This window comes from Hakea prostrata, chromosome 2 (assembly GCF_041222555.1).
Source record: "Hakea prostrata isolate BN-2017 chromosome 2, UWA_Hpros_2, whole genome shotgun sequence".
In the NCBI taxonomy this organism is placed as follows: Eukaryota; Viridiplantae; Streptophyta; class Magnoliopsida; order Proteales; family Proteaceae; genus Hakea; species Hakea prostrata.
Window position 1 is genome coordinate 4,928,533 of NC_142601.1, and position 22,873 is coordinate 4,951,405.

General features: G+C 39.1%; 1 protein-coding gene and 1 pseudogene across 2 annotated transcripts in view; both read left to right on the top strand.

The window, feature by feature from the left end:
- The window catches only part of LOC149023398 (structural maintenance of chromosomes protein), an 87,266-nt gene extending 65,640 nt beyond the window's left edge, over positions 1–21,626 (top strand). Inside the window, exons 11-18 of one of the 2 annotated variants that reach the window (XM_089143943.1) lie at positions 15,354–15,419; positions 17,186–17,293; positions 17,407–17,537; positions 17,783–17,849; positions 17,974–18,041; positions 18,115–18,208; positions 19,720–19,790; positions 19,914–21,610. In XM_089143943.1, coding sequence (XP_089000069.1) covers positions 15,354–15,419; positions 17,186–17,293; positions 17,407–17,537; positions 17,783–17,849; positions 17,974–18,041; positions 18,115–18,208; positions 19,720–19,790; positions 19,914–20,379 — 1,071 coding nt within the window. In that variant the 3' untranslated portion in view covers positions 20,380–21,610. Of the gene's footprint in view, positions 1–15,353; positions 15,420–17,185; positions 17,294–17,406; positions 17,538–17,782; positions 17,850–17,973; positions 18,042–18,114; positions 18,209–19,719; positions 19,791–19,913 lie in introns of both variants that reach the window. The other variant, XM_089143944.1, reaches the window with a different exon arrangement.
- LOC149023399 (UPF0481 protein At3g47200-like) lies at positions 251–9,910 on the top strand (annotated as a pseudogene).
- Positions 21,627–22,873: the final 1,247 nt, after the last annotated feature.

Genomic DNA, 22,873 nt, shown 5'->3' on the forward strand with positions numbered 1-22,873 from the left:
ATTGAAGGGAATACCGCTTTCATAAACCCAGGTAGCAATGTAAGCTCGGAGTCTATTTATTTCTTCCTTGGATCTTGTGCGGTCTCTAGGGTTGTTTGATAAGGACCCCTCTGTGCAACCACATCCTCTAGAGTCTGCCTTACATGAGCATCGATAAGTTTGATTTAATTTTTTAGAAATGACAAGTCTTTTTTTGTTTTTTTTTTGGGGGAAGCTGTCCCTGAGTTTGGAAATTCAGTTGACCCCCCCCCCCCCCCGGCAAGATCAGACTCCACAATTGTAGCTGTACCCTCTTCAAGCTCTTCTTCTTCTTCATCCCCATTTCCACCATCAGCCAAGTCATCTAAACTTCCAATTCTCCTCTTATTTTTCTGTAGTGCTGCTCTCATCTCTGCTACAATTGTTGCAGTGGTTTTTGTGCATTTGCCTATATCACAATAACCAGCAACTAAGTGTTTCTTCAACCTCTTAATTCCAGCCTTGCTATCCTTCCCACAAAGAATGCACCTCACGGTATACTTATCTTCCAAATAAGGCCAATAGCCATATTTCCATCCAGGATCTTTTAGCGGATCATATGCCACAGCACTACTACCTATACCCCCACCATGACTCACCTCCAACAGTTTGCTGGTGTAGTGTTATCGCTAGCCATATAAGCCTACAACAATTCAAAAATACCCTTAAGTATGATGCAGCAATTAAGTGACCTCATAAAGCAAATGAGAAGAGAGGAAAAAATCAATAAACTAGAACAATTAACAGAATTAAGCAAATATTCTGATTGTTAGATTCTGGACTCTGTAGTAACTTAATATTCAATATAGGCTTCTAACACTTTAGACATATACTGATTTACTAATTAGTAATTTGTTACCAAGTAGTAAGTAAGCTAGCATGTATTAAATAAATTTAAATGGAAATTAACAGGTTGCTCAAATTCAGACCGTAAACAGAGGAATGTATATGTTCAAGCTTTCAGTTTAGAGATTTGATGTAAAGAAAGAAAGAAAAAAAAAAGAGTGAAGACATGAGCCATTTAGTGAAGGCAAGTTTGCAGCTCAGTTACTCAGTAGAAAAGAAAGGAGTGCCTACCTTCGCCTGAGGCTGAGAAAACGTTGGAGAATTTAGAAGAAAACGTCAGAGAACTCAGAAGACTTGCGATATTTGTAACATAGTTTCTTAGGGGGGGGGAGAAACAGAGTAAAGATCAAACGAGTGCTGCCTACCTTCGCCTGAGGCTGAGAAGACATCGAAGAACTGAGAATACAACGTTGGAGAATTGAGAAGACCTGCAATAGTTTTAGGGGGGGGGGGAAGGAGAAAAAAAGACATGAGTAATTCTTGCGAACTGAGTCGCTAGAGAAACAACAAACAAAAAAGTCGTCAGAGAATGAGTCGCCGGAGCCCACCAAACAGCATTGCTTCTCCTCTCTTCTCCTTCCTGTGCTACTTCTCCACGCTTCTCCTTTGTGGGCTGTTTTAGGGATTTAGTGATTTACGACTGTTGGTGTAAATGTGTAATTCTTGGGTGTCTTTTGGTTTTTTTCCCCCTCCCCCCCTCACTTGATGATCCGATGTAGGTGCGTATCTTGTTTCACTTTATAGTAGTACCTAATCTTGTGTTTATTAGAATCTTAGATTTAATTTGAGCTGTCCATATGGTATTAAGGTGTTAAAAAAATATATCACCTTACAGCAGCACCTAATCTTGTGTTCAATCTGAGTTGTCCATATGATATCAAGGTGTTAAAGAAATATATATGTATTTATATACTAGTAAAAATCGCACGTGCAAATGCACGTAGAAATATATGGGGAAAAATTAAAAGAAAAAGAATTCAAGCAATTGTAAATTTGAAAAAACAAATGAAAAGACAATCATATTAAACATCATTTTATTTTATGAATTTCAAAGTCATTAATTGATATCCTATGAGTTCTAAAGTCTTGGAGACCACCCGTACATCAGTGGACATTTGCTTCCTTAACTGTTAACTGGATGCTACTAAGTGAAAGGTGGCTTGTGTCCAATGGTAAATACCAAGGAAGAGGTGAATCCACGGCAAACTCCTTCTCCCACACAATCTTTTGGTTCGAAAAGGGCCATACATCAGTCAAATCGTCTACCTTATTCAACATTAAATGAAAATACTGATTAATAGCAAATCGACTGTGATAGTCACCTGAAATCCGGCAAGTTTGAGTGCTTCAAGGCATTGTCTTGATGACCACTTGCCCGCAAGGCCATTACCAACTGCATTTTTCTTTCTATATCAATAAACATATGTTAGCATAATTAAGCAAGCAAATTGATTGGAAACAAATGCAATTAACTGTGTATCTTTCAGTACATCACCTTGATTCTCTGGTGTTCTAGGTTGTTGGGATCAAGAAAATTAGTCAACCACAACATGTAAGCAACAAAACACTGACCTAGCTTTAAAACTCTGTAGCCTCTTTGTAGCATTCAAGCTATTCCACCGGGAATAGAAGAAATAGAGTGTGAATTAGAAGATGGAAATCCTTACATTGAACCAAGATGATTACTGTGAAAAGTAAGAACTATCTTCTCCGAAAGATTTACCATATCCAATTGCATATAGTGCATCATAAGTGGTCAGGAAATGGGTTTACCCAAAAAAAAAAAAGGGTCAGGAAATGACATTTTCATGAAGTCAGCCGAAATCGCCATATAACAATGATCATTATTAGTTAGGACATTAGGATTGATAGAGTGAAGGGGTGCAACACAAGGACTTTAAACTTTAGCTTTATGGAGTTTGCCCATGGCATAGAAAATTTTTCCAGCAAACTTTCAAGCTAAAAACCAATGATCTTGTGTCAAGCAATGAGAAGAAGCAAAACCATTATTTATTCTTGTTTTTCCTATCAATTTACTCGTGTCTTTTTTTTTTCTTTTCTTTTTTTTAAAAGACAACTAAGTTCTGTAATCCATAATTTAAAATTTTTCTTCTTTTAGATCTTTCTCTCTGGGAGTCTGGCCTGTGCCCGGCTCCCCATATGTCCAAGCTTTCCAAACTCAAGAGGGTATCTTTTCTTGGATCATGTTGGTCAATTTCAGAGGGCCATGAACAGTAGAAACGTTTTACTTTGACAAATTCATCAAAGATTGTCTCTTTCATTTGTTTATAAAAGAATATGCTTTCTATGATTCTCTCCTCTCATCACTTAGTCATTCAACATCTGCACAAGAGGAAAACCTATAGACAAGGCTGCAGGTGGTGATGGCTAATGATTGCAAAGAAGTTCTTGAGATGGGGAAGAAAATTGGGAGAAATGAAGACGAAGAAGCCAAGCATAATCATGTTATCAAGATAAGTGACTATGATTTAAATGAGGGTCGATTAGCTACTATGCAGCAATGGATCTCAGAACCACCAAAATTATTGAAGATCTCCGCCGGCTGGAGTTCTTGTTCCATCTTCGAGTCCTTCCAGAGGTTTATAGAAATGAATGGGCGAGTTTATGAACCTCACGTCCTTTCCATCGGCCCCTACCACTGTGGTAAACCTCACTTGAAAATGATCGAAAAGCATAAATGGCACTTTCTTGGTTCCCATCTTTCTCGAACTCGATCCAAAAGTCTTAGCTTCGAAGATTATATGAGAGAAGCAAAGAGATTAGAGGAAAGGACAAGAGCGCGTTACTCAGAAACCATTTCACTTGACTTGGATGAGTTTGCAGTCTTGTAGAGATGGTGGTGCTTGATGGCTGCTTCATCATTGAGATCTTTCGTATTTCTAGGAATTTGGTGACTCTAGACCCAGATGATCCAATCTTATCTACGGTTTGGCTTTTCAGTTTTTTGTCAAGGGATTTCCTTGAGCTTGAGAATCAACTCCCCTTCTTTGTCCTTCAATCCTTATTCAACCTATCCAAAATGCCAAAAGAAGAAGAAGACCACAACACAAGTGTTTGTTCTCCTTGGCTGTTTTGGCTTTGGGCTTCCTCAACCATGCTACTCTTGAGAGACCTCCTGAAGTGATTCAAAGTTTCCGAAACTACCAACCAAAACATCTGCTTGACTTGCTCAGATCCACCTTCACAAAGCTGGCTCCAGAAGAACCACGGAAAGGAAAACCCGCAACCCAAGTGGTCGAAACTGTTACCAAGCTTCATGTTGCAGGGATCACCTTCAAGCAAGGGAAAGGCAACAATTTTCTTGACGTGAAATTTAGGAATGGAGTTCTTGAAATGCCAGCCATCACCATTGACAACTTTGCAAGCTCTTTCTTTGCAAACACCATGGCTTACAAGCAATGCTGTAGACATTATTCCAATCACATTACCTCATACGCCACCTTAATGGATTGTCTCATCAACACCTACAAGGATGTGAACGTAAGCTGTAGACATTATTCCAATCACATTACCTCATACGCCACCTTAATGGATTGTCTCATCAACACCTACAAGGATGTGAACGTAAGCTGTAGACATTATTCCAATCACATTACCTCTTATGCCACCTTAATGGATTGTCTCATCAACACCTACAAGGATGTGGAGTTTCTTTGTGATGCAAACATCATAGAGAATTACTTTGGCATAGAAGGAGATATTGCTCAACTCTTGAATAATCTGGGTAAAGAAACAACTTTTGATATTGAGAGATGATAGAACCTCTCTGTAACTTCATTAATCCATACCAAAAACTGAACCAAATACTCTTCTAGTTGCTGAATGCAATTCGATGTTAACAGTAACAGTATAGTTTAAATAGAACAACCAAGAACAGTAGCTGTATTCCTTTAGTAATATCTGAATTGACAATACTAGGAATACAAGTTGATTCTACTATCTACTACTTAAACTGAAATAAATAACAAGGTAAAAGACTCAACAGATAACCAGAATAACTCCCACAGAACCGAGCTCCTCTGAGAGGTCTTCCCTCTCCCACAAGCCTCGCTTGTTCCTTCTCCTTTCTTCCCCCCCCTCTCCTTACTCCTTGTTCCTCTCCTTACATACCCTAATTGTTCTAACAAACTCTTACATGCCTTCCCAATCATCCCTTGCCACGTGGCTTGTCTCTTCTGCGCAAGCACTGCTGAGAGCAGAGTAATGATTGTTATCCAATAGAATGTCGCCAGCTGTCCCTTCATTGTTTTTGTCTTCTTCAGCCCCCGGGAGTGATAGTATTCTCTTCCCTTTATTTTTACGCTTGTACACCTTAGTTATGAGGGGTCTATCAACACTCCCTCCCTTAAGTTTCACCTTGTCCTCAAGGTGAAAATCAGGAAATTGGTTATGCACTTCAAAAAAAATCTTCCCAAGTATTCTCACAGCTGGGTAGTTGCTTCCATTGAATTAGGACTTCAAGTGTGCCTTGGGTGGAGTAGCGGATGTCTAATAATTCCTCCGGGATTAGTTGAAGTTCCCCATCATCTGCTAGGCATGGTGGCAGCGGCTGAGGAGTAATGTTACTGCCCACCACTTTCTTGAGCTGAGAGACATGAAAAACTGGATGTACTTTGGAGTTTGGTGGAAGAGTGAGCTTGTAAGCCACGGGACCGATTTGAGCAACAACCGGATAGGGGCCGTAATAACGATGGCTAAGTTTCTCATTGGGGCGTTTGGCTAACTTCTTGAATCGGTACGGCTGAAGCTTGAGAAAGGCTTCCTCTCCCACTTGGAAAGTGACAGTCCTTCGATGTTGATTTGCATGATAGCGCATACGGTCTTGAGCCACACACAAATTCTTCTTCAACTCATCGATAATATGATCTCGTGCGCGTAAATAGGTGTCAACTTCTTCCACCTTGGAGTGATGGCCCTCCCATTTAAGTAAGGGTGGTGGGTCTCGGCCATAAACAATTTGAAAGGGTGTCATCTTAGTAGCTGAATGGTAAGTGGTATTGTACCAATATTCAGCCCACGACAGCCACTCGGTCCACTCCTTTGGTTGCCTAGCACAAAAACAGCGGAGATAGATCTCCAATCCCCGGTTGACAACTTCGGTTTGTCCATCTGTTTGTGGGTGATATGCACTGCTGAATTTGAGGTTGGTACCTGCCAACTTGAAGAGTTCCTTCCAAAAAAGGCTCATGAACACCCTGTCCCTATCAGACACAATCGATTTTGGAAACCCATGGAGCCTTACTATTTCTTTGCTAAAAACCCCAGCTACCTCTTTGGCTGTATAAGGATGTGTGATGGCAATGAAATGCCCATACTTCGAGAGTCTATCCACCACCACAAGTATGGTATCTCCCCCTCGGGTTTTGGGTAATCCCCCAATGAAGTCCAAACTGATATCCTCCCAAATTCGATCTGGTATGGGTAGGGGCTGAAGCAGTCCCGCTGGTTTCATGGCCTGATGTTTGCTTCTTTGACATACATCACAACTTGCCACGAATTCTCGCACCATTCGCTTCATACCGATCCAGTATGCTATTGCTGCCAGCCTTTTATAGGTGCGGAAATAGCCGGAATGACCCCCAAACGGTGTGGAATGGAGTTCAGCAAGTAATTTAGGAATCAATCTCGAATTTTCAGGAATTACCAAGCGCCCTTTATAAAAGAGTGTACCATTCTGCAAGGTATAATCTGAGAACTTAGGGGAGCCATTGAGAAGTGATTGTATCACCTTGTGATAGCGCTCCGATTGCTGGATTTCACAATCTAAACCTTCCTCCTCTTCCCATAGTGCTGCCGACAAGCTAGAGAGTCGTATTGTACCTTCCATTTGTCTTGATAATGCATCGGCTGCTTTGTTTTCACACCCGGGCCTATAAAGGACCTCAAAATCAAACCCCAAAAGCTTCATAATCCACCTCTGTTGGTCTTCAATCGACGATGAGTTGAAGTTATGGGTTGCTCCACAATCGACGAGCAATATCACTGATGTATCATTTATGTGCCCATGTAGTTTCATAGTGCGAGGAGAGTCAAAACCAGCCAACGAGTTGTGTGAGAGTTCCGCTTCAATCGCTGGTTCACCAAGAGTATCGTCACCCTCAGGGACGGCTACGACGATGTCTTCCGTTTCGCTTCTGGCCTCTCCCTTATGGAATAACATCACTCGCAACTGCTTCATCGGACATTGGTGGCCTCTAGAGTATGGACCGTCGCATCTAAAACAAAGCCCCTTGTCCATTTTCACTTTCATTTCCTCTGGTGTTAACCATTTGGATCTGTTGCTGCCGCTAGTTGCAGGGGTTGCAGAAGCACTCGCTGAAGAAGACGATGGGTTCGAGTTGGCCTGCCCTACGGTTGGTCGAGTTGCTGTGTTTGAACCGGAACCTGTGTGGTTCGTTGAACCCACTGGAATGGATCGTGCAGTTGATTGATTCACTCGGTTTACTCCAATGGATCGTTGGGCCGCAGGCTGTATCAGGGTTCTGATGGGCTGTGTCAAATTAGAACTGGGTTGGGCCACTGTTAACGCTTTAGGCCCACAAGTGGCTTGGTTTCGGGCTTCAATTGACTGTGCTAGGTCCATAATTTGGGCTAACCCATTAGGCTGGAATAACCTTAATTCTGCCCTAATCTCTGCTTTTAACCCCGATAGAAATGCTCCTTGCAACCATTCATCTTCTTTAACGCCGGCAGCGGCGACAAGAGCTTCGTATGTGCTACGATATTCGATGACGGTGTTATCCTGCCGGAGTTCCATAATCGCTTCAAGTGGTGATTTAGCTTGCGTTGATCCGAATCTCTTCCTCAGCTCTTGCTTCAACTCTGCCCATGACTGAAAAGGATTCTGGAGTTCGCGAAATTGTACCCAGCCTAACGCCGATCCCTCAAAACAAATCAGGGCGGCCTGTAACCTCTCAGCTTCCGTCAATCCTTGGAGCATAAAATACCTCTCTGCCCGAGCTGTCCACCCGTGTGGGTCATCTCCACTGAAGATGGGGAGCTCTAGATATCTGGGAAAGAAATCGCGTCGACCAACGGAGGTCGAACTCTGTTGTTCTGGTAACACGGTGTTTTCGCCCCTGTTTATGGTGATTTCAGGCGATGTTTCATCGACTTCCAGCGATTTTCCTTTTAACAGGTATGCTCTCATCTCACTTAAAAATGCTGTATTACTTTGTTCGACTCTGTCCAACTTTGAATCGATCAATACGAGCTGGTCCTACAAGTCCCTCACACTCGCCTCCACATTCTCCATTTTGGACTCCATTCGACTCTTTACCATTCCCTGGGATTAACGGGCTCTGATGCCACGATGATAGAACCTCTCTGTAACTTCATTAATCCATACCAAAAACTGAACCAAATACTCTTCTAGTTGCTGAATGCAATTCGATGTTAACAGTAACAGTATAGTTTAAATAGAACAACCAAGAACAGTAGCTGTATTCCTTTAGTAATATCTGAATTGACAATACTAGGAATACAAGTTGATTCTACTATCTACTACTTAAACTGAAATAAATAACAAGGTAAAAGACTCAACAGATAACCAGAATAACTCCCACAGAACCGAGCTCCTCTGAGAGGTCTTCCCTCTCCCACAAGCCTCGCTTGTTCCTTCTCCTTTCTTCCCCCCCTCTCCTTACTCCTTGTTCCTCTCCTTACATACCCTAATTGTTCTAACAAACTCTTACATGCCTTCCCAATCATCCCTTGCCACGTGGCTTGTCTCTTCTGCAGCACTGCTGAGAGCAGAGTAATGATTGTTATCCAATAGAATGTCGCCAGCTGTCCCTTCATTGTTTTTGTCTTCTTCAGCCCCCGGGAGTGATAGTATTCTCTTCCCTTTATTTTTACGCTTGTACACCTTAGTTATGAGGGGTCTATCAAGAGATCTTACCTCTCTTCTGTTGATGAAATAAACCACTATTACAGCAATGGGTGGCATGTTCAGTGGGCGAGCTTTAAGCACACTTACTTTGATACACCATGGTCCTTCATATACATCAATGTATAGGCATTCGTTTCTTTTAATTGATCTTTAAATTTAAATAAAATAGGAAAGCATTTAATAACTTTCTCCATTTGATCTCTAAGATCTTGGAGTCAGTGTTTGAATCTTAGTATATCATTCAAAGTTAGCAATGTAAACCTGGAAAGTAAATATTTAATGAGTAACTAATTATTAGGAAAGTATATAAGAGAAAAATAAGGAAACATAAAAAGATTTGTCATATCAAATATGATTTTGCGGAGTGACTGAGATCTTTTTACCATATAAAAAAATAAATATCTTGGAATTTTTGCCGAAATCGTGGTTATGATTTGATTTGATTTTATGTATTTAAATAAGAATAAAGATATCAAGGGTACCAAGAAAAAAAATTAATAAAAAATTAAATGACATGAAAATTAATATAAAAAATAAGATATTTGAACAAAAGTAAAGGATATAATAGTCAAGTGAAAGATTTGCGGCGAAAGAGTATTACATGCTTTTATATAATAGTATGATATATACAAAAAATTGGTCACCTTGGTCACCAACCACTCCTTTTAAGAACCTTATCTCGAACCACTGCTTTTAAAACCCTTATCTTGAACAAAAGAGGTCATTTTTCGACCTCTCTCACCAGTTGCCACTCTCTTGCTTTGTCTTGCCAAACTTTTCTAAAGCCATTGTCCGAACGTCTCAATTTTAGCCGGGTTTATTGCTGGTTTTAGTTGTTGAAACTTCATGGAGGACAATGATGTTGTTTGGCATCAAGGAGTCACCGTGGATCCACAGGGCCAAAGGATCACATGAAGCTATGAAGCTACTACGGTAGAGCCCTCAATGGAGGCAAACGCCGGTTCAAGCAACACTTGGCTGGTGGCTACTGTGATACACCCATGTGCTTTGTTCTCCCTAATCCTATGAGGAAATATATGGTACACCACCTCATGGAGTTCGAGGTGTAGCTGTCGGTATATGACGTGGTAGTAGTCGTGGGCGTGGTGGTGCTGATGTTGGAGTTGGTGGTGGAGCTAGTGCTTGATTGAACTTTTATCTCATTCCATGTTTGTCTTATGAACTAATGAGTTATGAGTTATAACTTATATAAAACTTATGATGGTTATATAATTTTATTATTCTATTCTCATTATAATTTATTATAATGCCTTCTTTTTTTTCTATATATATAGGGAATTTCTAGTCCACCCCTTGAGTTCTATAGAAATCCGTAAGTTGGGGTCTGGTTGATAAATTGGATAGCTCATATGGTGGCATCAATCTTAGAAGGTAAGACCGGGGGGGGGGGGGTAGTGCTGAAAATGTCCCTTATTATATGAATTATTGAATTATGTATAGTGAATGCCAATATGCTATGATGCGCTTTTATAATGTTGGCTATATGTTGTTTTAAATTATTAGTCTCCTTTAAAGATGGAGCAAATTCTTATTACAATGCCTTTTTTTTTTTCTTCTAGGGAATTTCCAGTCCACGCCCTGAGTTAATTTTGAAATCCATAAGGTGGGGTTTGAATGATAAATTGGATAACTCAGGGGTGTCATTAATTTTAGGGGGTAATTCATAGGGTGGTGATAAAAATGTCCCTTTTTATATGAATTGTAGAATTATGTATTTTATAGTGAATTCCAATATGCTATGATTCGCCTTTACAGATAAATGATTGAAGATCCTTTATATTATAAATTTTAAACACATCTTATACATTAAGGGGAGTTATTATTTTTGGCATGGGAAAAAATGTGCATCTTGAACAATATAGTGATCCATAAGATGGAGCAAAGTCTCATTATATTGGCTTTCTTTTTTATATAGGGAATTTTTAGTCCACCTCCTGAGTTAATATAGAAATCCATAAGGTGGGTTTTGATTGATAAATTGGATAACTCAAAGGGTGGCATTAATTTATGGGGTAAGTCAGAGGGTTGTGATCAAAATGTCCCTTTTCGTATGAATTGTAGAATTATGTATTTTATAGTGAATGCCAATATGCTATGATGCGCTTTTACAGATGAATGATTGAAGATCCTTTATATTATAAATTTTAAACGCATCTTATACATTAAAGGGAGTGTTTGTTTTTTGCATGGTAAAAAATGTGCATGTTGAACAATATAGTGATCCACAAGATGTAGCAAAGTCTCATTATATTGCTTTCCTTTTTTATATAGGGAATTTTTTCAGTCCACCCCCTGAGTTAATATAGAAATCTATAAGGTTGGTTTTGATTGATAAATTGGATAACTCAAGGGGTGGCATTAATTTTAGGGGGTAATTCAAAGGGTGGTGATAAAAATGTCCCTTTTTATATGAATTGTAGAATTATGTATTTTATAATGAATATCAATATGCTATAATGCGCTTTTACAAATGAATGATTGAAGATTCTTTACATAATAAATTTTAAATGCATCTTATACATTAAGGGGAGTTTTATTTTTGGCATGGGAAAAAATGTACATGATGTGGTCTACAATATGTGCAATTGTTGTCTTATAGTTCAACTTAAACATCTTCTTTTTTTTCTTAACTCGTCATGTTTTTAAGTAAATGGATGATTGTCGAAGACAAATCAGAATTTAATTTGTCCATTTTCTTACGACAGTAAATTAGTGGATCGCATTATTGATTATTCCGAACAATCCACCATCTAATCATTCCCAAATCCGAAATAAAGAGCAATGATATTCATATATGGTTTAGTGAAATTATTTGACCAAATTGTTCTTACCCTGACTTTTTTTTTATATAAACAAATAATTTTTCAATCGGAATTGGAATTGATGTGTCCCTCTTTTTCCACTTTTTTTTACCCAACACGATAAATTAATAGATCACATTGTTCCAATTTCCAAGTCATTGTCCATTTAATGATTCATTGATTCTGCATTCCGAAATGACTAACTATTACATACAAAATGTCAAGTTTTGATGTCCACTTTGAAGAATAAAATTTGATTTAAAAATTAAAATCAAGAAAAAAAAAAGTTATGTACAAAATGTAAAAAAAGCGGTTGTTTTAGCGTCTAGGTGGCAACAAGGCACACAAGCGCCTAAGCGGAAAAGCGGCTAAAAAACTATACGTCAACTAATTGGTTCAAAATAAGGCGGTTTTTCAACCGCCTGACAACCATGCATGGTGGTCTTATCAGTGGTAAAGTTTGAGCCTCAAATAGAGAAAGCACCTCAAGTATGACTGTATGAGTTTATGTGAAGTGGGGACAAGAACACAAGGCTCTGATTTCTCTAGGATTTTTTTATTGGTGGCTCTTGCTGACACATCCTTACAAATGTGCATTTTGAAAAACATGTATGATGAGGTGGACATTCATTAGAGAGTGGAACTAATTAATTGCTTAGACAACTGGTAAATTGATTTCAGAACACAGGTTATTGAATTTTGTTAGAAAATAAACTTTAATCAACCAAAACAGTGCAATAACAAGAAGAACTAAGAAGAAGAGAGAAGAAGAAGAATCGACAGGAATCATATAAGCTTGTGATTCCAGCTTAGTACTCCTAGAATCATAACCTCTTATTTATAGATATCAATAGTCTAGATTACAACTTGAGAAGCAATCTATCTTGCCCTCTAAAAAAGAAAATAAAAAGTACAACTTATAGACAAAATTTTCTAGTAAAACTAACTCCTAAAATCTGTCCAAAATAGAAATACTAAAAAAGGAAAGTTCTAAAATTAGTAACTAATAGAAAATAGAAATTATACTTTCTAGAAACTACCAAAACTTGTGTAGCAAGATTCCTACATTAGAAAGAGTAGCATATCTAAAAAGGAAACAAGGAATAATGGCATAACACTGTTCACAATACTGTTCACGTGAACAATAACAGCCCAAAATTCAACAAACTTAATGTAATCTTTGATTTGTCTTAGATGTGAATCTATTGAACCTCACAATACAATATTGTAGCCTCTTCAAATTGTTGAGCTACATTTAGGGTTAGAGTTAGTGATGTAACCAGAAGGACCAGCCTCTCTCTTAAGAGAAGACCCAAGAGCCAAAAGGAAGGAAGGACTGCAGCCCAAAACTATGTGGCCTTTTGCAGGAAGGCTGAACCATATGGGGGGAAATTTGGTCATTTTCCCATCCCCTTTTGAGTTCCAATTGGTCCGGTGAGATGCAGCATATTTAGGAGTTCAAATCTACTTTTACCTTTTTCATTTGAGTCCTTATCTGAGTCCCAGTCCAAGTAGGAATCCTGTTTTAAATTGGATTTTTTCTTATGTCAGGAATTTCTTTAAAAAAAAACTGCAATTATTATTTATTTAGGAGTCCTTACAATGGATTTCTTTCTTTAATTAGTTTCCTGGTTGAGTCATAGTGTGAGTGTGAGTTCTATTCCAAACATAACTCCTTGAGTCCTAACAGGAAATCCTTCGTGTAAAGGCTATAAATAGAGCCATTCATATGTAAACAAGCCAAGTTGATGATAAATAAAATTTGCATTGAAGGTGCAAGATATTGGAGTCGTGGGTTCCCTAAGAGGGGACTTGCGGCCGTGTGTGTTCATAATTTTTTGCAATTTGAAGTTCTTCAAAGCTTCCATTCCCTTCCTTGAGTAAGTACAAACAGAACCCCATCACTGCCTCTACCCTTCTTCTTTCCTCTCTTCCCATCATGGCCTTCTATTCCCCTTGCCCCTTGTGGCAACATCCCCCCCCCCCCCCCACCACCGGTAGACCCTAAGCTTACCCGAACCTGGTAGGCCCTATTCTTAAATCCTAAAACCCCTCAAAACAGCTTACTTGAACTGCATGGTTACAAAACCCTAATTTTGCTGCTGGTTTACTTGGATAGATCCTGAAGACTGGCCCTTGATTTGGGGATTACATCAGTTAGCCCCCAAATACCCAATAACTACATCAGTAACTAAAGATAGACATTAATCCTCAGGGTTTCTAGCTCTAGCCGGGATTGAGTGAAGCTTATAAGTAGACAAAGCATTGTGGAAAGTTTCATAAGATTGCAATGGCATGATTATAAGATGTGCCATCGAATGCCAAATTAGTGTGTTTCAACTTTCTAGTGGGCCAAAATAGTGAAGCTGTGCTTCAAATTTGGATCAAATGAGGACCTGGTGATGGTGAATCTCTGCTGCAGACTGGGTTGAGATTTGATAGTCAAGAGATTCAGAATAGCAACTATGCTGGAGGAATGAAGTCAGAAAATATAGGTCTCAAGGGGTTTTAGCGGACGTATGAGTGAATGGGTGGATGATTGAAAGGGAGGTGAGATGGAATGGAAGTTCTGCAGACCTGCAAAGTTTAGTGACTAGAATAAATAATGGGAATTATTAGGTTTCAGAGAGCAGCCAATCTATGAAGCAGCAGAAAGCCCAGCTTGAATAGGAAAATCAGTAGGAAATATCTCCTAGTTCAATGTCTTGGAAAATCAATAACGGCCTTTGAGGTCTCTTTGCAGGAGCAGAAGCAGGTGCAGGTCTTCAATTCAGGTAATATTGAAACAAGAGCACAGTTGAGGAAATAGAGAGTTCGCATAGATAGATTTAGCGCTTGATAGCAAGAATCCTTCAGCCTTAGGTGTTCAGTCTCAACGAGGCCCCAGTGCTTCTTATCATTGACATAGTCAGGAGAATTGCGACGGCAAAGTAATAGCTTCTTCAATAAACTTTAAAATCTTGACTAGGATCTTATAGCTTTACTAGGATCTTACAGCCTAGTACAAATATATAGAGAGAGCTTTGGGGCTTTCCCCAATTAAGTGGGGTTGGCTACATGGATCCTTTCCTTCCAAACAGCTCTATTTGAGGCCATACTGGATTCAAGGCCTAAGTCATGTATATCTTTTCTCACAACTTATAAGGTTATTTTAGGTCTGCCCTAGCTCTTTTAGGTCATTCAATTTGGATTAAATCTCTCCTCTGTATGGAGGCATTTAAAAGCCTCTGCTAAAATAGCCATGCCACCGCAACCTACTTTCCTGTAGCTTATCATTCATCGGAGCTGCTCCCAAACCAACTCTATTATTTCCATTCCTTGCTTTATTCTTCCTAGTTTTGCCACTCATCCATTTCAACATCCTCATCAACCTGGGGATCTTATCTCGAATGAAAGTTTTTGTATAGCATAACAAATCTTAATTACCATATACAGGCAGTTGGTTGAATTAGAATTAATCAGTTCAACTGAACATAATTATTTTAGTGATAAGTTTCTGTATTTATGCATAAAATGATGGATAGAATTCTTCGTTTAAAGTGAATTCTTATGGTTGGTAATGGGTTTAGATTGTCTTGAAGATGTATTAACTTGTAGGTTACTTGATTCAACAGATGTTAGGGCTATTGCTTTATTGTATTTCATGGTAATGGGCTATCTGAGCTTCTGAGAATGTATCATTGGATTGTGTTGCAATTATTACTGTCTTAGAGGAAAGTTAAGGTTAGACTTTATTCTTTCTGGCCCTTTTCCAGGAATTAGGAGCTGAGATTTCTGCACTTGAGAAGCAAAGGGATGAACTTGAAGCTGAATTGAAGAAGGTATGTAGATTCTGCTCTCCTCTTTTTTTCTGTTCCACATTGAGTATAAGACTGGTATTATTCAATCTGATCCTTTGTGGACCTTTCTAGTTGTATTAGCTGGAGTTGTTCTCTTAAATGCTTTCAACTATGACAATTGACTAGGCCTCTCATCAAAACAGATTTGATTCCGTTAGTTTTATCTGCATATGATATTATACAGCATGGATGCCAGGGTAGAATATCTATAGGATTTTATAATGTGCTGTCCGAGGGGTATATTTGTAACTTGTACTGCTTACTATAAATAAAGGGGGCAGTATTACACTGACAACAAGCTCGGTTTCGCAAGTTCTTCATACTGAATCAGAGCAGTTGTTTTTTTGGGCTTATTAATGCATAGAGCACAAGCATGCTGCCACTGTCATAGGTCCTTCTTTGCACTAATGGCCACTTCTGCCACCATCCGCACCTTTTGCCTCCTTTCTCCTCCCCCAACCGTAAACACCACCTATCCATTTTACCTCTTCCCTAGTGTCTCCACCAAGGTTTTAAATTTCACAAAATCTTGGCAAAATTTTGCCGAGACTTCAGTGTCAAAATGATGGTTGGACTAAGAAGTTTGAAATTCCACCTATACATTTTACCTCTTCCCTATTGTTAACCAGCTCATTACTGCACCATCTGTACTTGTGGACCCAGAGGGTACAGATTTACTGCCTTAGAAGTGAGAGATACAGTGTAAGCCTAGGAATAGATGAGAAAGGGAGAGGAAATGGGATAAATCAGCCACATAGTTTGCGAAGACACCATTGCCTTATGTATGCATCTTTTCATTTTATAATAACTGAAGTTGTCTTTTGTAGACTGATCCCGTACAGGTGAATGCGTTATAGGTTGGTTATAACCAAGGTTAATATATTGCTTTTTTTTTTTTTCAGATCAAAATATCCAAGATATGAAATTTCTCAGCGGAAATCTAAAATTTTAGCCAAAATTTGGTCTTTTTTTTCTACATAGGTCCTGGTCTCAGTGGGTATTAGGCAACATGCAAGCCCTATTTTAGGCCATATGAATGAAGTTAAAAGGATCATATTTCAGTAATGGTTACTTCAATTTGTGCTATTTGCACCCTTGATTAGCAATTAGCAATAGATGGTGGAAGAATTATATGGTCACCTGTAAGCAATTTTTGACGTACTGGTTGAGGTCCTCTATCAGAGAAGTTGAAGGTCATTCACAAAATATTATTTATTCCTACTTCCAGGTGATTCCATCGGTTTGTTTGATTGTTGACTGCAGTTAAATGTTGTGGATATTGAGATCTTTGCTGCCTGGCCATTTGGTTATCTCTTGTTCATTGTTTTTCCTGTTCTTTTCCTTCTTTAGGTTGCCAGTATCATCCATGGATGAGGAAATGGGAAAGATTAACCAGATAGCAGACCCACTTGTTGTGGTTTGGGTTTATGGGAGAGTTTGTTGACCCTGTAGCTGCAGAAAGTTAACTATCAACATTTTCCTTGTATTTGTAGCTTCTTAGGGTTTCCACACTGTGTTGGCAACCTGGAATGCCATTGCTACATGTTACGAGGGTAGTCATAGCATCTCCTGATCTAAGCTGTCATTAATGTCCTATTTTCTTTCAGTAAAATTGTTTCATTGTCTGCACTATATTCTCAAGTCCTGGTGGAAGTCTGCACCCGTATCTGTGATGATTCAATAACATGATGTTTTTTATTAAAAAAAAAAAAAAAAAAAAATGATCGATGGCTGGGTATATGTTGTAGGTTAACACCTCTTTGTCTTCTGCACGTGCTCGCCTGCACAACAGTAGGGAAGAGAGAGATCAGTTTGATCAAGCAAGCATTCAAATTGTTGCACACTTGCAAACAAAGGTCTGGTATTTTGCATATAAATATGTCTGACTAGGAAATAGCATATTCAAGTCACATAGCATCTGGAAATATGGAGTCCTACGTCGTGGTTCTAATATTTATTTAAACCGCAGGAAGATGAGCTATTGAGATCCATTGCGTCATGTAGAGTAGAAGCAGATGTTGTAAATACATGGATGAATTTCCTTGAAGATACTTGGGTTCTTCAGTCATCATACACAGAACAAAAAGAGAAGCAAGTCAAGTACGTACATCCTTATTTTTCTTCAAACGTGCACTTGTTCTAGATTGTAAATTTGTATCTAGTTATTTTTTTCAGACTGCAGCTCAGCCATGACATTTTTTTTATTTTTTTTATTGGATTGTATGGCATTAAGGAAATGTTGTCATGCTCGTTGTCCCAGTGGTATTTGATTTAGTAAATTATAATCTTGCACGAGTATGATTCCCCAGTGTCTGTACTTATAATATGTCTCTTTCATGTTTAAGTGACAAGTTGGAGAGACATGGAGACTATTTTGTTACTTTGATCATCAATTACCTTTCAGCTTATAAGGTATTCCCAGGACAGAAAATCATACTTTTTACAGGAATTTACCATATCTGCTATTCCTTTTTACCATGACTCTGAATTTTCTTATTCTTTTCTACTGGAAAATTACATTGCATTTATTAACCAGGAAGAGTTGAGGTCTTCAATAAACCGTATCAGAAAAGTTGGGGACAATTTGAAGAATTTGATTGGAGGGTAAGGTGGTTTCTGTATTGAAACAGATCTTAGTTAGACAAAGTTTCTAATTTCATTTCCCATGGTATGACAGGTCTGAAATGCTGTCTGGTATAGATGGTGAGCATGCAAAAGCTATAGACCCGCATAGGAATCTTGAAGAGGAATATCTGGACTCTGAAGCAAAGGTATACATGTGTCTGATTTTTGTTTCCTTGAACCATTAGCTTTTCCTACCTGTTTCTTTTTGTCCTTCACGTGAGTTTTTGCTACCATATGAAACATGATCCTCCTTCAGATAGAAGTTTTTTAGTTTTAACAGTGGTGATTCAGTCTTATCGTGTTATGATTCGGGTCACTTTATTTGAGTTTCTTTTTCTTCTTCTTCTTTTCTTTTCTTTTTCTTTTTTTTTTTTGGGTTTTTTTTTTTGGGGGGTGCTGTTTTTATTTTGGGAAATTTTCAGCGCCACCCCTGAGTTACCTAATTTATCAATCAGACCCCCTACTAGGTGAAATTATATCAATAACACCCCACAGCTGAGTCATGGTGTAAGCAAGTTAAAAATTTTAAGAAGACAAGATAACCTTGAAGTGAAAACCCTACATTCAACTCCATCTGCAACCCCTGCCTCTTCAATAAATTCTATGGTTGTGTGACCTTGCCAGAAGTGTTAAGGAAAATCCTTCCAGGCATCCAACATTTGGTCCATGATTTCCTGAACAGCCTTCACCTAGGGACTGGGAACAAGCTCAAGGAAGCCCTTAGATTGGTTAACGTGCTGGCGGAGGTTGTAAGGAAAAGTATGAACATCGGTTTTAAGAACCAGCATGACTTGCGTTCTCAGTTCACAGGTTAACAGGGTTCCTATTTTAGGGATATCATTGTTAGCTTCCTTTTAGCTGGAAAAATATACTATCAAATGGCTTCCAAATTTTAGAAGATATTGAGATTTTGCACCAAGAAATCATAATGATATAAAGCAAAGGCAGCAGAGAGAATTATAAAATGCAAGAATGACGGAAATTGGTTCTAGGTGCCTGACATTTTCTTCTTTTTAAAAATTTGAGATAGACCCATCAGCCCTGTTTGTGCATTGTATCCAAAAAAGGAAGAAAATTATTTGGAAATGAAAGTAGATGAGCAGAGATTACCCAGGGTTGGTATTCACTGAAGCCTTGGATTCCTTGTTATTCTTTTCCCCTTTTTTTTTTTTTTTTTTTGGGGGGGGGTTGGGGGTGTTAATTCCAGTTCACAACTAATATGGAAAAAAGGGCGCCCACACAGCCCTTGAGAAGTCATTAAAGGATGAATGACCAACAAACAACCCCCTAAAAAAAAAAAGACTTAGTTGAGGAAAGATAATGCTCCCCTCACTCTCCTCTACTTCATATTGCATGTGTTCACCTTTTCATGAATCATTACTACTAAGCATAGCTTATAACTTCAGAAGGACCCCAGTTTTCTGACCAATATAAAAGGACAATATTTTTTTTTCCCCCAAGAATAGGGATCAGAATTCAGAAGTAGTATATAAAATTTAGAAAAGAAGATACCATCAAAACTTATGGACCAAAAGGAGTTATCAGGCTTATTGATTAGGCCTCAAGTTGCAAGCTGATTTAGATCCATTAACTTCTTTGAAGATGAAATCAATGCTTTGAATAATCAGTCATGTTGTTTTTCTTTTATTTCTCTCAGATTGTAACGACCTTCAGTGTCATGGATAAGATGAAAGAGCAGTTTTATGCATTACATGGAAAAACTGCCAGGTACAATCTTTAATTTTTCCTAGTATATATTCGTAGTATTTTCTGATCTCGAGTCATGTATGTCATGTGTCATCAAAGTTGAAAGAAACTGTATGTCTATGTGTTCTCATCATGTGGATGCAGGAAAGATGATCCTAGAGTCACAGAGTTGTTTGATTCCATTGAAAAACTACGAGAGGAGTTTGAAGTCATTGACCGACCAATCCTGGAGATCGAAATGCCAACCCTTGGAGAAGAAATACCATCTGGGGAGAGGCTAGAGAAGACTTCAATTCCCAGGGAAGAAGCACCTCCATCTGGAGTGAAGTTAGAGAAGATTCCACCTCCTTCCCATGCACAGACCATTGATGGAACTCCTTCTCCCCCAGTGACTGTTGACACACTGCAATCCAAGAGTGATGAGCCGCCAAAATCAAATTCAGCAAATGTGGAGCAGCCGTTGGACCCTGAAGCAGAATTGGCAAAGCTGGAATCAGAATTTGGGAAAGTTGGTAGAGATTACTCGACAGATGAGATTGGTGGCTGGGAATTTGATGAGCTTGAGAAAGAATTTATGACAGGTAGCTCGGAAGTGAGCAAACAAAGTTAGGTTCTGCTGCTGGATGACCACTCATGGTATTCAGTGCATCTTCTGTACACTGCTGTATTGCCTGTAGCTTTTAATAGATGTATTTAACAATTTGTCATGATTTGGCCTAAAAAAAAAAAGGAGAAAAAGAGAAATGAAAAAACAATTAGCCATGGGCCGGGTTTATTTTTCGAAATTTGTTTTCCCATATAATTTTAATATATACAGTGGTGTAAATTGTTCAACTTCGTGATCTTGTAATATTTGTTAGTTTCTTTGGAGCAGCTGTAGTGTTAATTGTTTGAATTGAGGTGAACTATAATTCTCGTCTTCTTCTCTTCATGTTTTTCTTTCTGGGTGGAGGGCTTCTGTGGTTGTGGGAGTTGAACCCCAATTCCCTTTGGCATATTGAACCGATCAGTACGTGGGTTGGGGTTAATTCATTGATATCATATCAGCTTTGATATTTGAGTCTACTATCAAGACACTTCGCCAGATTGGATCGACATCATTTGGTTCTGTTCACAAATTTGATCAACATTCTGATTAGAACTGCCCCCAGTTCCATTTGTTTGTGCTGCACGGGAGATGCAGATCCACATGAACCGACTTCCAAGTCTGGGGAGGTTGATTCAAATGAGGCGGCAAATGAAACATAAAGCCTGATAGCCATGATTAAAGATTAGCATGCTTTTGAACAGATTACATGGATTCTGGTTTCTCAGATTAAGCTAGAAAATCGAGGGAAAATTTTGGTGGTTTTTCTTCTACAAGAACTATACATTCAGGACATTGTGGAAGGGACCAAATTAGCCAAACATTACCACCACGTCGCTCTTAAGAGGATGGGAAAGAGCCTTGCTTACCTGGACAATTATGCTCATTAGAAGACAAGCACATGGGCGTGCAATACCATTTTGTTTTTTGTTATGATTTGCTTTTGCCTTTTGTGATTGCTTGATATCCTCTGATCCTAACGAATCTCTGGATGTATAAAAGCAATGACTGTTGCCCTAAAAAGTAATGAGAATTATACAAGTTTCCTTAATTTTATCTCTATCTCTGGTCTCTATCTTCCCTGTTTTCTCAAACTTCTGGCTTCCTCTTCTCTCTTCTTGATTCTTTTGATTGAAGATCGCAGCAAATTGGTCCGACCTGCCAAATAGATGGCGGAAAACACTCACATGAGGCAGCTTGATGAAGCGGTTAAGGCATTGAATAATACCACAGCGACACAAGGTCAGCAACTCACCGAGCTTCAAAAATCAATGGAGGATCAGAAGGTTGCGTTCTCGACGGTGGCTCTGGAGTTATCAGCTCTTGCAAGAAGAATGGATTGGTTTATGCAATTGCCAACCATACTGATAGGACCAGATAAACTAGGTTTATCTCAGCAAAGCACCGAAATCATACCAACAACTTTTGCATCCACTTCTCACTCATCTGTGTTACCAGATTTAGGCTCCATTCAAACCCGCAACGTTAGACTGGAATTTCCCAGGTTTAACGGCACTAACCTTGATGGATAGATATTCCAGGCCGAAGGCTTCTTCTAGTACCATTCCACAAGGGGTGACCAACGATTATTGGTCTCACGCTTTCCATGGACAAAGTAGCACTCCAGTGGTTTTGTTGGATGCAGAACGCAAGGTTGCTTACTACTTGGGCGGCATTTACCAGAGCCTTGATGTCACAATTTGGACCATCTTTGTTTGATGAGCCTCAGGGCGCAATCGCCAAATTAACAATATGAAGAATTGGCTAATTGGATTACGGCATTGCCACTGGCATTTCTCATAAATTGTTTCATATTTGGCATGAAATCAAACATAAGGCATGAGGTCTTGGCATCTCGATTGATGAGTATGGCTGATGCGGTTGGAATAGCGAGGTTATTAGAGAGCAAATGGCATGAGACCAAACGGGTTCCTATCAGAGAAGCCCCAATTTCCTCTACCCACACTGTCGTATAAACCCTTGGCACTCCCTGCTCCTCCAACTTCTTCGTTGTCGATCAAGAGATTGACCCCTGCAGAAATGCAACAGAGAAGGGAACAAGTGTTGTGCTTCAATTGCAATGAACGATTCTCCCCTGGCCATCAGTGTAAAAATAGGCAATTGTTTTTGTGAGAGCCGGACGAAGGTGGCAAACCAGAAGAAGATCCACTGCCTATTGACGATACAAAGGCTAAAATCGTAGAAGAAACCCCTATGACCACCGAACTTTCTTACCACTCCTTGACTAGAATCAACTCAACCACCACCCTGTGTTTCATTGGGTACATCAATGGAAAGGCTGTGCAGATTTTGGTAGATGGAGGTAGCATGCAGAATTTAGTGCAAGGGCATGTGACGAGGAACCTGGGGTTAACAGTGGCGGTGACTATTCTTGTGGGCGATGGAAGCAAAATGATATGTGAATGGTCGATTCAGAATTTTCATCTGACTGTACAAAATCACTCAATTTACATTGATGGATATATTTCACCTATGTTTGGGGGCAGATATTGTTCTA